General features: G+C 41.8%; 1 protein-coding gene across 1 annotated transcript in view; it reads right to left on the bottom strand.

The window, feature by feature from the left end:
- Positions 1 to 14,275, bottom strand: part of CCDC40 (coiled-coil domain 40 molecular ruler complex subunit) — a 176,271-nt gene that overhangs the window by 33,005 nt on the left and 128,991 nt on the right. The window contains exons 10-12 of the mRNA XM_073608199.1: positions 9,931 to 10,174; positions 8,127 to 8,309; positions 2,458 to 2,703 (exon numbers count right to left, since the gene is read on the bottom strand). Of these exons, the coding sequence (XP_073464300.1) occupies positions 2,458 to 2,703; positions 8,127 to 8,309; positions 9,931 to 10,174 (673 nt within the window). The remainder of the gene's footprint in view (positions 1 to 2,457; positions 2,704 to 8,126; positions 8,310 to 9,930; positions 10,175 to 14,275) is intronic.

The following is a 14,275-nucleotide window of genomic DNA, read 5'->3' as shown; positions in this document are numbered from 1 at the left end:
GTGCCCTAATTTTTCACCTTCCACTTCTCAAAAATTGTGGATTTCCCATCACTTTCTGTACCAGGATTGAAGGTCACCAAAACCAAATAAGAATTAATCTCAGACCCAGATAGCAATAAAAACCTGACAGAGGTTTTAGAATGGATTCACACTGCTGTGTGGAGCTGCTCACAGAAGGGGTCCGGTACGTCCCCGTTCACCGTTTAAGGTCCAATTTCGGTCTGAATATTTTGCTGCAGTCAGACCTAAAACAGACCAGAAGACGCATAGGACTCCTGTGCAATTTTCTTCTCAGTCGTCCCGGAGCTGTGTGAACCGGCTCCATTGAGAGCCAGTCACAGTCTACTGACATGTGAATTGGATGCGGGGAAAACCCACATCCAACTTGCAATAGTGTGAACCCAGCCTTAACGTTTTCCTGCTCCAATCAAAACCCCCAAAAATGGGCTTTGCACACACTTTAAGACAGACATAATAATGGTAGTATTTTAGCTGTCTTAGTGCCCATATACACCACAATACACTGTGAAATATGCGTTTTTGTGTGTTGAGCAGCCTAATGGGCTTCAACAATGGGTTTCAATGTACCTCAATGTATGAAAAAATGTCACAGGATGTCAAAATGCACTGCCTAAACAACCATGTGTTGCATTGCTTGTGGAATATTGAGGTCCATTGGGATGCCATTTAAAACTGCACTCCTGGCGGTCTGAATGGGCCCAAAAGCAAACCTTTGCTGGGACACATGGGAGTTTCCACTGCCAATCCAACTGTCAAGATGCTAATTTTCTGGCTAGTACACTGACCAATTAAGATCAACTAGGTTTAAGTACCTAACCTGGATCAAGACACATCTCAGTCAGTCAGTCATCCTTGCTTGTTTCAGATAAGGGACACAAAGAGGGTTGATGTAGTAAAACTGGAGAGGGCAAAATCTGGTTAAGCTGTGCATGGTAGCCAATCAGCTTCTAACTTCAACTTGTGCAATTAAGCTTTGAAAAAAAAAAACCTGGACGCCTATTGGTTTCTATGCAGAGCTGCTCTGAATTTTGCACTCTCCAGTTTTAGTAAATCAACCCCAAAGTATTTAAGTAAGAAGGTAAGCATAACAGTCAGGGAACTAGCATTTGCAGAATGAGAAATAGCAATGTCAGCAAGCATGTTTTTCCCATGAAAGGTTTCCTTTGTGGGAAAAACGAAGTCTCAAACTGATCAGTAGACTTAAATACAGGCAGCTGATGTTAGAAGCAAATCTCTGCCATACCATTGGAGATTATCCCATGCCTTTACATCTTCTGAATCTCATTATTGATCAGTGAGGCTGCCTAGCTCAATAAAAGATCAACAAGACTACAATCAATAAGGACCAGGATACAGGAGCCTAATGTGGGTTTTACAAGAAAAGTGCAAACCTGCGTATGAGATCAGGTGCCTACAGTATGCCACTGGATCTACTAATTTTCACTGAAGGTAGCATCTTGCTTAGGCATTCTTCAATCCTATATTATGTCTGAATTATCTAGGTTTGCTTTAAAAAAAAAGTATATGGGTTTATACTGTATATACACTTCTTAATTCAGCACTACAAAAACACAAATTCTAAAAACTTTTATACAAATATAAAAAAAAAAAAAAAAGCTAAAAAGGGGGTAAAGAAATGAATCAAAACTACGGTAATTAGTATTAACTAAAATTGTAACTAAAAATATTAGAGTTAATAAAACAGGTTAGTATTACAAATTAGGATTAACTACAAATTGTATTCTGTAACTTTTTATAAAAGACACCAGAATTATGTATTTTGGTAGAAAACATTTTAAAATTTGGTGCTACAAAATGAACTGTAATAATTAAAGGTCAATGACAGCGGTTTGATATGCTCCATATGCAGAGCAGACCCTTTCATGCTAACAGCAGTGTTCCAGTGATTACACAGGGAAAGCAGCTTCTCCCCCTGTATGATCTACAGGACTGAACACACATATGCATGCATGGTGCAGGAGACTGCCAGAAGATAAGTGGAGATAATGGAGACATCTGCCCCAGCTACATCTCCTACATCTCTGCACCCATGATGGATGCCTTTTCTGCCTCCCAGCCCTAAATATGTCATATTCAAAGCAAATCAAACCCTTAGCTGCTCTTTACTTGGAAAAAAAAAAAAACAAAGAGTAAGGGTCTTGGTACTACTAATATATATGCTGTTTGAGTTCTATTTGTCCCGGGTGAACCTGTGCCTTAAAGCAGAGCTAGCACAAATATAACTAGAAAAAAAACGGGAGATAAGTGTAAAGTGGTAATTGCCTCCTGCGTGCTTTCTAGTTCTATCACCTTTAAAATGTCCTTGGTACAAATACAGTAAATTTAGGTACTTATTGTGATACATATATATCACGTGGCAAACTTTTTTTTTCCTTAAAAGTCATTAGTGGTGTATTTTATGAAAACCTGACCTACCCCAATTTGAGCAAGCGTTAACTCAATCTGCTTGCTGTACAAATTAATGCTGGACTGCTTCCTCTCGATTGTTATTGTTCGCTTTGCAATTTCGCTCTGGCTGCGAGAGATCAACTCATTCGTGGCTTGAATTTTCTTCTCCAACTCATCCAGTGTCTTTTGTAAAGCTTTAATACGCGATGTACTATGATTAACCTCTAGCTGCACCTGTGAGGTCTCATTTTCCATTTTAGAACAATCAATTTCCTGAAAGCAAGAATATAGACATTATACAGGTCACCCAATTATAGCCCAAAAATTAAGACTTATATAAAGAATAATTGTATAATTTGCTAAGAAAAAAGTGTTTAAAGTAAGGAAGGGTTGTCTAGGTCTTTTTTGTGGGTGAGGAAGATTGTCATAACCATAAATGACTGTTTTGTCCTGTTCTGTTAGCCCAGCCCTGGCCTTTACATAAAGAAACACTCCATCATAACTGAAAAGCTGGGTAATACCTGATCATGATGAGCAACTGAAATTGCTATATACGACCAAATAACACTTTACAATGGAGAAGCAAATTCAGAAAGTAATTCAGACTCAATAATTCATATTTAATAAACAACATGCACCATTTTAAAATGTTACATCTAGGCTCAGCAAATTTTATTAAACAATCAAGATCATTTATGTAAAAAGCATGTGAATTTATAAGATACTGACATCCTAAATGGAGGATTATCTGGAACAAAGTATTCAAATTAGTAACAACAATTCAGGTATGGGTTTAACCTTCCAAGATCTGAATTGAAAGTGCAACAACAATTTTTTTAAGGATGTTTTTGAAGCTGCACTGGAGTGGGTTTACTACAAAGATCAGAGGAAGGACACACAATTCAATCTCAGGCATTTGTGTAGCCATGCTTTGTGTTTATGCATTTGACATGCGTTGTAAGCACACTTTGATCACCAATTTCTATATACATTACTTATGTAGGGTGGATGACTGTTTCAAAGCTGCTTTTGACATGCTTGGCATTCTGTTGAACTAGCAGGTCCTATTGAGATCTATTCGTGTTTTTGTCAAAGTAGGTGAAATACAGCATCTGCATCTAAACATGTGATTGAATAGCACAGTGTGCAAATACAAAAAATACACTTGTCTTGATTTTCTAAAACTGGAAGCTGATTAGTTTCTATGCAGAGCTGCGCCAGATATTGCATTCTCCAGTTTTAGTAAATCAACGCCAATGTCTACAAACAAAGCCCTTCTATACAAGCATAAAAGAGGACCTTAAAACCCAACTCTGGGAAGACTCCAGTCTGTTAGCATAGAAAAGCGGGGAGGCAGGAGCAGGGGAGTGCCTTGCCATCCTAAGTTAGGCTCGATTTACATCCATGCATGTTGCTTTTATGTGTTTCTGCAGTGCTTTTTGCGGTGCTTGCCATGTTCTTGGCCACGCGTTTTTACAATGATTTTGCCGCAATTTGCGTTTTGCACAAAAAAATTGTGAAAAAAACAGCGTGGGGTCCCCCCCCCAGGTCCATACCAGGTCCTTGGGTCTAGTATGGACCCGCAAAATTCATACCAGACCCTTACAGAGCATGCAGCCCAGCAGGTGAAGAAAGGGAGGAGACGGATGAGCGAGTGCTCCCCCCCTTCTGAACCATACCAGACTGCATGTCCTCAACATGGGGGGGTGGGTGCTATGGGGCAGGGGGGCTTTGCGCCCCCACCCCAAAGCACCTTGCCCCCATGTTGATGGGGACAAGGGCCTCTTCCCACCAGCCCTAGCTGGTGGTTGTTGGAGGGCTTATCGGAATCTGGAAGCCCCCCTTTAACAAGGGGGCCCACAGATCCTGGCCTCTCCCCCTATGGGATGAGTATGGGGTACATTGTACCCCTATCCATTCACCAAAAAAGTAGTGTAGTGTGACAGTTTTTGACAAGTCTTTTATTAAAAATATCTTCTTCCTCCGGTCCTCTCCCACAACTTCCTCCTCCGGGCTTCTCCTTCCGCTCTTATTTCTCTTGTCTTTTGTGTCTGGTGTGCTTCTTCCTCTGCCGTCACTCCCGCCGACGACCCTCCTCTGATACTGCGTCCCTCTGATCTGTCCACGCCAACGTCAAGCATTTCTTAGATGATGGGGGCGTGGCCATAGAATGACATCATCCGATGGCCATACCCCCATCATTATCTAAGAAATGCATGACATCGGCGCGGACAGATCAGCGGGACGCAGCATCAAAGGAGGGTGTCGGCGGGAGCGGCGACAGAAGAAGCACACAGGACAAAGAAGATCGGAGAAATAAGAAGAGCGGAAGAGGAAGTGGGAGAAGGAGAAGTCCGGAGGAGGAAGATGCGGGAGAAGATGCAGGAAGACCAGAGGAAGAAGAAGATATATTTTTAATAAGAGACTTGTTAAAAACCGTCTACTGTATTTTTTCACACTACACTACTTTTTTTTGATGAATGGGTAGGGGTACGATGTACCCCATACTCATTCACATGGGGGGAGGCCGGGATCTGGGGGCCCCCTTGTTAAAGGGGGCTTTCAGATTCTGATAAGCCCCCCGCCCGCAGACCCCGACAACCACCGGGCAAGGATTGTCAGGAAGAGGCCCTTGTCCTCATCAACATGAGGGCAAGGTGCAGAGCCCCCCTGCCCCAAACCACCCACCCCCCCACATTGAAGGCATGTGGCCTGGTACGTTTCAGGAGGGGAGGCGCTCGCTCGTCCCCTCTCTTTCCTGACCTGCTGGGCTGCATGCTCGGATATGGGTCTGGATTTTGGGTGGGACCCCAAGGGCCTGGCATGGACCTGGGGACGGACCCCACGTCATTTTTTTTAACGATTTTTTTTTTACATTTTGTTTACATTCAGCTGTCAGCGGGGCAGCTGACAGCTGATGACTCATCGGTTGTTAAGGACGCGGCGTCCGACTTTCCAGCCTCTCCTTACCAACCAGTTATATACAGTGAATGTACAGCAAAAAAAATAAAACAAATCACAAAACGCAAATCGCGGCAAAATTTGGATGCAGGTTCATTGAAGTCTATTACATGCAAAATGCTGCATTTTGCAGGAAAAAAGTCCCTGACCCTTTCCAAAAATGCAGAGGCATAAAAATCCATTGATGTGAACATGTTCCATAGGAACCCATGTTAAAAAATTTCCCTGCATTTCTGCAAAATGCATCAAAAAACGCATTAGTGTGAATGGAGCCTTATGGGACTGTGTCCCATTGATGTAGACAGTATAGGGAGACACAACTCTAGTCCCTGCATGCAAGGGTGAATCCATAGGGCACTGCAAGAGAAAGAAACCACCCTGAAATAGGAAACCTGAGGCAATGATATTGGCATCAGTTTAACCTAGAACATAGGAAAGTAAAGAAGCTGCACACTTAGCTTAAAGTGGATGTAAACCCGAATTTTTTTTTTTTTTGGGGATATCATACTGTAGAGTATAAGATTTCCTATCATTTGAGCCCAGTCTTGCCACACAGATTGAATCCATCTCTGAGCAATCCTCTTTTATTGTTCAGTGAGAAAAATCTTGACAAACTGAGAAAAACTGTCAAATCCTGCACATTGCTGTGAGTGACAGGTGATTTACGTCTCGTGCACTAGCCTAAGACACGGGCATTATTTTTTAATTCCCTCCCACTCCTTTCTTCAGCAGCTCTGAAAGGATTGGCTGTTCCACACCTCAGCATGATTTGGCATGCTGAAGTCATGTGGTTACTTTCCTGTCTTTTGACTGGATGTTAGAGATCATAGCAGAAGTTCAGTGTTAGAAATACACAGGAGAAAATGCATATTGACAAGGAGTGTAGAGGTGGGCGGGGAGTCTACTGACATCACGACTCCACCCACCGAGCTCCAGACAACAGACCCACCCACAGAATATGCAGTTTTTCGGCTCTCATAACAGACAGAGGGGAGACATTTGACATGGCATGTATATCCTTATAGATAACCCCTATGGCAGTAGTTTATAAAGGATGACATTGGGTTTACATCCCCTTTAAATCAGCTGCTAGAAATGCTTAAAAAAAATAATAAAATGAGAGTTTAGACCCCTATCACACTTGCGAATGGGGCTGACTGATTACCCAAGGAAAACTCAATGGGATCTCCTGCGAATAGTTGCAAGTGGGAAGCCACATTCAAAGCAATTGGAGGCAGACCAAGCCCACAGTTCTTTGTGGCCATTTGCATGTAACTAGTGATGCAGTAATTACCTGCAAACGATTGGCCCTGGACACAGATAGTTCAATTGAGTCTCCCGTGGGTAATCACTATGGGCTCTATTCAAGAGTGTTAATGGGACCTTAAAGCGGAAGTCCCGCGAAAAAAATTTTTTTAGATGTCAGCAGCTGCAAATACTGCAGCTGCTGACTTTTAAAATAAGGTCACTCACCTGTCCCAGGGTCCAGCGATGTCGGCACCCGAGACCAAACCATCCCTCGATCCTCGGGTGCTGCCACGGCCATTCTCAGTGAGGGAATCAGGAAGTGAAGCGTTGCGGCTTCACTTCCCGATTCCCTACTGCGCATGCGCGAGTCACGCTGCGCTTTCTCAATGGTCCCCGCTATCTCCTGGGACCTGTGTCTTTCCCAGGAGACAGCGGGGGAGTGCGGGAGGGGGCGTGACTCCCATGGGAGTCTATTCCCGGAAGTGGGTGCAGATACCCGTCTTAGACAGGTATCTGCACCCCCCTCCCCCCTGAAAGGTGCCAACTGTGACACCGGAGGGGGGGAGGAATCCGATGAGCGGAAGTTCCACTTTTGGGTGGAACTCTGCTTTAATATCACTTTAAGGTGACAGATTAGGATTTCCAAATGTATTTTTGTACTTAATACCATCTACAGACATGAGACATTGCAATCCAAACATTAACCAGAGTGGTGCTAATGAGAGCATTACTACAAAACCAAAAAAAAAGTATAATGCAATATAAAAGGTGTGGAGTGGCTTTGCTGCCTCTGCAGGGCCTGGACAGCTCACAATAATTAAAATATATACTGTATAACTTACAGGTTTAATCACTATATCCTAAAGTAGAATTTTTGGCTTCTGGTTGTGATCTAACATATAAGTGAACTTTTGTAATTCGCTATGATTATGATTTGTTATGGGGTAAAGCAAAAAAAAGAGTGGCACAAAGAATGGCCATTTCAAAGTCTTGATCTGAATGCCACTGAAATACTGTGGTGTAAACTGAAGCAAGCGGCTCAAGCAAATATACATGAACCAAAAGGATACAGTATACAATAAAGGTTAAAAATACCTCCTGCTGTATTAGCTACATAGAACTCTGGGGGATATGCCAATAAAGGAAGTTAGTTACGTAATAAAAAAAAAACTCAACTTGTTTTTCATCAATTATTTTGATTGTTTAATTTATGTATTAATATTAGATTAAGATCAGAGAGCTGTCATGCATGCAGAGAGCCATAGCAATACAAAGGCTTCACAAACTTCTTACATATTATATGGGCATATAAACAATCATTCTTACATATTATATGAGCCTATGTAAAAGAATTATGAGTTAGAACTAGAGTTTGAAAGGTAAAATGTGCAAGATCGGTACATACAAATAATATGTTGAGGAGTATATAGTATCTGGTTTATTTTAGTCACTAGTGGCTTTAATTTGTTGGAACAAATATGACATACCAGTTCTAGCTGTCTTTTCCTTAGCTTCCCTGTTAAAAGTGAGGAATATTTAGCGGCTTTATCGGAGGTAAATTTTTCTTGTAACGTTTCCATTATTTGGTTTTCCAAGGATCCTTTTATTTGAGATTCTTTTTCAATTTGTTTCCGCACAGTATTCAGCTCAGTCAAGCGAACAGCTCGATCCTTAAAAATAAACTTTACAACTTAGTTCAGGAAATCATTCTCCCCTAAAACGGTTCATAACACAACTCTAAGCAAATTAATAATTAATGTTTCTATAATGAAAGCCCTTCGTTAAATGCTGTTGGAGTTAATTTACCAAAGTGTAGAGCATGTTCACTTTGCAAAATGAAATTTCATTTTACTAGGGACTTTTGGCTTAAATGTGGCAAGAATTTGCTTTGCAAAAAACTCCCCATCACATACAAGAAAAAAAAAAAAAAAACAGTTTTTTTTTTTTCCCTCGCACATGACTGGATGACAAAAGACCACACAGCTTTACCTTCAGCTCGGTAAACTAGGTGAAAATTCACTTTGTAAAGGGAAATATTTTTAGTCTTTTAGTAAAATCTTTTAGTAAACCATCCCTATTGTGTTTCCTAACCCCTTGTTCCTAGTTATAATTAGACATGTGCAGAACAGAAAAATTAGCTTAGTTTCAGATAGATTTGTTACTAATTTTGTTTCGTAGATTCGTTTTGGAATTTGATTAGTTTAGTTTTGTTTATTAATTTTCTAATGAATCCCAAATTTTTGGAAAGATTCGGATCGGTCGAAAAATCATCGACCGATTTGAATTCTGTGTGAAGAATAGCTGGTTAAGGAGCCAGGAAGCCGGCCACTGCGTCCTTAACAACCGATAACTCATCAACTGTCAGCGGGCTTCCCCGTTGAAAGCTGAAATGTAAACAAAAGAATGCTGGCAATAGAAATTTCTGAAAAAAGACAGAGTGCCCCCCCCCCCCCAATCAATACTAGACTCTTCGGGTCTGGTATGGATTTTAAGAGGAACCCCATGTCAAAATTTGAAAAAGGGAAAAAAAAAAAAAGGTGTGGGTCCCCCCCCCCAAATCCATACCAGTTAACCAGCTGTTCTTCACACAGATTTCTAATCGGTTGATCATTTTTCGACCGATCCATATCGTTCCAAAAATTTAGAATTCTTTAGAAAGTGAATAAACTAAACAAATTTTAATGAAATTTGTTACTATTTTATTTGGAGATTTGGATACATCCGAATCTCTGAATAACAAAATTTGTCCGATTTTGTATTTGGACCGAAATTTATTGCACATGTCTAGTTATAATCCAAGAGGTATGAGCTAAATAAAGTGGGGTATAAAGAAAACAGCTGAACAAGAGAAAAATGGCTTTGTGAATTAGGCCCATTCTTTTTTAACTCATTATACACTTTTAATAAAACATTCACCCTTCATAATTAGCTGTTACTTTTTTCTAAATTTCTTGTCCTGGAGTTACAGGAAGAAAGGGCAAGTTTCTCCAATAGGGTCACAGAAATGAAGATCTGATTTTAAACTCTTCTTCATTTTTTGCAAAACTACTAAAATACAGCTAAAGCATATACATTCTTCAAAAGTAACTAAAAGACAAAACATACTTATGGAATGACCTAAAGTCCAACTCCAGCCAAAACATTTGTTAGAAATAATTAAAAACCTCCCCAGTGTGGACACAAGCTGAGATACAGACCTGACAAATTGTAACCTTTTCCCACTCTTAGGTTGGAGTTGGGATTTAATTTTCATTATAGAACAAACCACATGCTCATTCAATATTCACTTACGGCAGTGACCCTGTTCAGAGCTTGCTCAGTCTCCTGTAATGTACGCATGTATGTACTAAACTCCACTCTCAGTGCTTCCTGTCTTGCTTGACACTGAGTAATGAGCTTCTTGCTCATGGCTGCATCACTCTCTGCCTGGTTAATCATAAAGGCCAACTTCTCATTCTTTTCCTCTTCTTTTGTGGCAGATTTTTTATAGCTTTCTATTTCTGTGTCCATGGAGCGCAGTTCCTGATGTGCCAGACTGAAAAAAAAAAATTAATATTCTTAGTTTGCACTTCCCAAAATTTATGCAAAGTATAAAATAAACCTTTGAAACTTGATTGGGAACAACATTATGCTAAGTGCGTTTCTCTCATGAATGCCTGTTTTTACACATTTACATATCCATGCCTGGCCTTGCAGCCTGTGGAGAGTAAAATCTAGGTCAAGAGTAAGCGAATGTAGAATCAGATTGCTGGTTCATTTTGAGTTGATCTCTCTTGAGGGTTGGTGGATGAAACCACAGCTATGGAAGTAAATCTAAAGGTAGCTACAAATGACCAGAGAAAAAAAAATCATAAGGGTCTGTATCTTCCACAGATCTTTGCTATAAAGTTGGAATGGTCCTTAAATGGGCTAGTTCATTTTTTGAATGGACTATTGACATTTGTTGGCATTATAGGTTCTACAAGAATGATATAGTCATTGTATAACTTGTCAACCAGTGTAACTGTGTAACAAACCACTCTGTTTCCTGTCAAATTATGATTTCCTATCAAATATGATCTTTCTTTATTCCAAAAAATTGGAGTTTATGATGAACTCCAGGCAAACAGTAAAAAATACAAAGAAAATTTTAAGTTTTTTAAATGGAGAAATCCAGTCCTGAGATTTACACAGGTCTGTCACACATTCTCGTCTGGCAAGACAGGAGACCTAATTTTTCTCTGCTGCAGTCAAATAACATTTACAGGTCTCATCCCTCCTTCAGCTTGTGAAAGGACAATAAAGAGAAGCAGCAGACTAATCAGCTCTCTGTCGCTGTGTTCGTTCTTCTATCAGCTTTTTCCTTGCTAGCACACGGACTGCACAGAACAGCTGGATCCCTATATGGCTTCTGCCTTTTTCTCTCTGAGCTCTGCAGGAAGCTGGTACCAAGTCAAATTCAGGTACCCCCACTAATCGCAGAAAATACATAGACTATACTAATACAAAGCTGCATTCCTTTGTGCCTTTTTATGGGTGCCTGGAGTTTAGCTTTAAACTTTAAATTGTTATATTTGTTCTCTTAGAAATGCTCTTGTTTGCAAATTTAAGGTAAAAACACACACACACACACAATCAGTAATTCAATGTGCCTGATTTTTAAACCCTATACAAATTAAACAAGTATGGAATGGTTTGCATAGTCTAATCATCTAGGTAAAACAGTGCAGTTATAATTTGACAGATGAGGCATGTTGAAATTAAGGTGACATGGGCATAGGTGCAAGTCATGGGCTGGAACATGTATTTCTACTTTCCATGTTGCTATGCTTTTATTATTATTATTATTATACAGGATTTATATAGCGCCAACAGTTTACGCAGCGCTTTACGACATTAGGGAGGACAGTACAAGTACAATACAATTCAATACAGGAGGAATCAGAGGGCCCTGCTCGTTAGAGCTTACAATCTAGGAGGGAGGGTCAAGTTATACAAAAGGGTAATAGCTGTGGGGGATGAGCTAATGGAGAAAATAGTGCAGTTGTTAGATAGAGGCAGGATAGGCTTCTCTGAAGAGGAAAGTTTTCAGGGATTGCCTAAATGTGGATAAATTTGGAGACAGTCTGACAGATTGGGGTAGGGAATTCCAGAGGATGGGTGAGGCTCGGGAGAAGTCCTGGAGGTGGATATGGGAGGAGGTGATGAGGGAGGTTATGAGGGAGCTAGAGAGCCGGAGATCCTGGGAGAAACAGAGAGGGCAATTAGGTTGGTATTTTGAGACTAGGCTAGTGATGTACCTGGTGCAGAGTTGTGGATGGCTTTCAAACTTGTTAGTATTTTGAATTTAATTCGTTGGGCGAGTGGCAGCCAGTGGAGGGATTGGCAGAGGGGGGGTAGCAGGCACTGAGTGATTTGTAAGGTGGATGAGTCTGGCAGCAGCATTCATGATGGACTGAAGGGGGAATAGTCTATTTAAAGGTAAGCCAATGAGGAGGGAGTTGCAGTCGTCGAGGCGAGAGATAACCAGGGAGTGAATCAGGAGCTTTGTGGTTTTATTGGTTAGAAAGGGATGTAGTTTAGAGATGTTGCGGAGGTTGAGGCGGCAAGCTTTGGAAAGTGATTGGATGTGGGGCCGAAAGGAGAGTTCAGAATCCAGGATAACACCTAGTACCCTGACACAGGGGTGGATGGTTGTGCCATTGCTCTTGACAGACAAGTCAGGGGAAGAGGCACGTGAGGGAGGAAATATTATAAGCTCGGTTTTGGACAAGTTGAGTTTGAGGAAGTGGTGTGACATCCATACAGATATGTCGGTTAGTAAGTTAGTGATGCGTGATGGAGTGAGTTGAGGGGTGGAGAGATAGATTTGTGTGTCGTCAGAGTAGAAATGATATTGAAAGCCGTGAGAGGCTATCAGCTGACCCAGGGAAAAGGTGTAGATTGAAAATAAGAGGTCCAAGAACAGAACCTTGGGGGACTCCGACAGAGAAGGGAAGAGGAGTGGAGGAAGTAAAATTGTAAGGGGCACTGAAAGTGCGTTGGGATAGGTAGGATGATAGCCACTGAAAAGCACAGTCACGGAGACCGAGGGAAGTTTTTGAGGAGGAGGGGGTGGTCAACCGTGTCAAAGGCAGCTGAAAGATCCAGAAGTAGGAGTACAGAATAGTGTCCGTTGGTTTTTGCAGTTAGTAGGTCATTTGTGAGTTTAAAAGAGCAGTTTCTGTGGAGTGTTGAGGGTGAAATCCAGATTGAAGGGGATCAAGAAGGTTGTTTTTAATGAGGTGGTCACTCAGTTGGTTGTAAACCAGGCGTTCAAGGAGTTTAGGGGAAAAGGGGAGCAAGGAGATAGGGCGTAGGTTGTTAAGATTGGTAGGGTCCAAGGACGGCTTTTTAAGTATGGGGGTGACCAGTGCATGTTTTAGAGCATTGGGGAAGACGCCAGAGGTGAGGGAGAGATTGAAGATGTGGGTTAGAGAGTGTAGGATGGAGTCAGAGGGCGACCGTAGCATATGAGAGGGAATAGGGTCCAGGGGACAGGTGGTTAGGTGGGCGATAGAAAGGAGTTTAGCAACTTTGTTTGTAGTAGCAGATTTGAATAGGGGGAGTGTCAGTTGTACCTGTTGACATGGGGTCTTAGCTGGGGGAGATACCTGTAGAGCGGAGATTTCATTGCGGATTGTATCAATCTTGTTTTTGAAGTGATTAGCGATCTCCTGGGCAGTGAGTAAGTCAGCGGGTGGAGGCAGTGGAGGACAAAGTAGAGAGTTGAAGGTAGAGAAGAGTTTACGGGGACTAGATGAGAAGGTGTTAATAAGAGCTGTAAAATAGGTTTGCTTGGCAGTGTGGAGGAAAGAATAGTATTTTTGAAGGGCAGATTTGTATTGGTTGAAGTCTTTGAGAGACTTAGTCTTGTGCCACAGACGCTCAAGAGTGCGACTACGCTTTTTGAGAATTTTAGTGTCATCTGTTTGCCAGGGTTGTATAGGTCGAGGCCTGATTCTGCGTGTAGTGAGGGGAGCGAGCTTGTCCAGGGTGGAGGACAGGGATTTATTGTAGATGGACTTGGCTTGGTTGGGGCAGGACAGAGGAGAGATTTTGTCATAGAGGTGGTCAGTAGCAGAATAGAGGAGAGAGGAGTTGAAGTTGCGAAAATTTCTACGGGTGATGGTTAGGCGATTGGAGAGAAAGGTGGTGGAAGACAGGGGGAGGGAGAAACTAATAAGGTGATGGTCGGAGAGAGGAAAAGGATTGTTTGAGAAGTTGCATGGAGTGCAACTTTTATCTTTTTGCACCAGCTGAAACACAGTGAGAAAAGGAGATGGGCTTAAAAGGAAGGAGACAGGAAGGAGAGGGAGCTGTCTGATCTATCGACTAGACCTTTCAGAGCTGCTTTAAAAGAAACTTAAAGGGGTTGTAAAGGTAAAAATGTTTTCACCTTAATGCATTCTATGCATTAAGGTGAAAAAACTTTTGACAATACCGTCGCCCCCAGCCCCCCCCGTTTTACTTACCTGACACCTCGAATCTCCGCTGCTCGTTCCCGTCTTCTCTATTGCAGCTCAGCCTGGTCGCTGATTGGCTGCAGTGGATGGATTGAAAGCAGCGCAGCCATTGGCTCGCGCTGCTGTCAATCACATCCGATGACGCGGCGCGT

The sequence above is a fragment of the Aquarana catesbeiana genome, linkage group LG12 (assembly GCF_042186555.1).
Source record: "Aquarana catesbeiana isolate 2022-GZ linkage group LG12, ASM4218655v1, whole genome shotgun sequence".
NCBI lineage: Eukaryota > Metazoa > Chordata > Amphibia > Anura > Ranidae > Aquarana > Aquarana catesbeiana.
The sequence above is the reverse complement of the archived record's forward strand: the minus strand, read 5'-3'. Positions and strand labels throughout refer to the sequence as shown.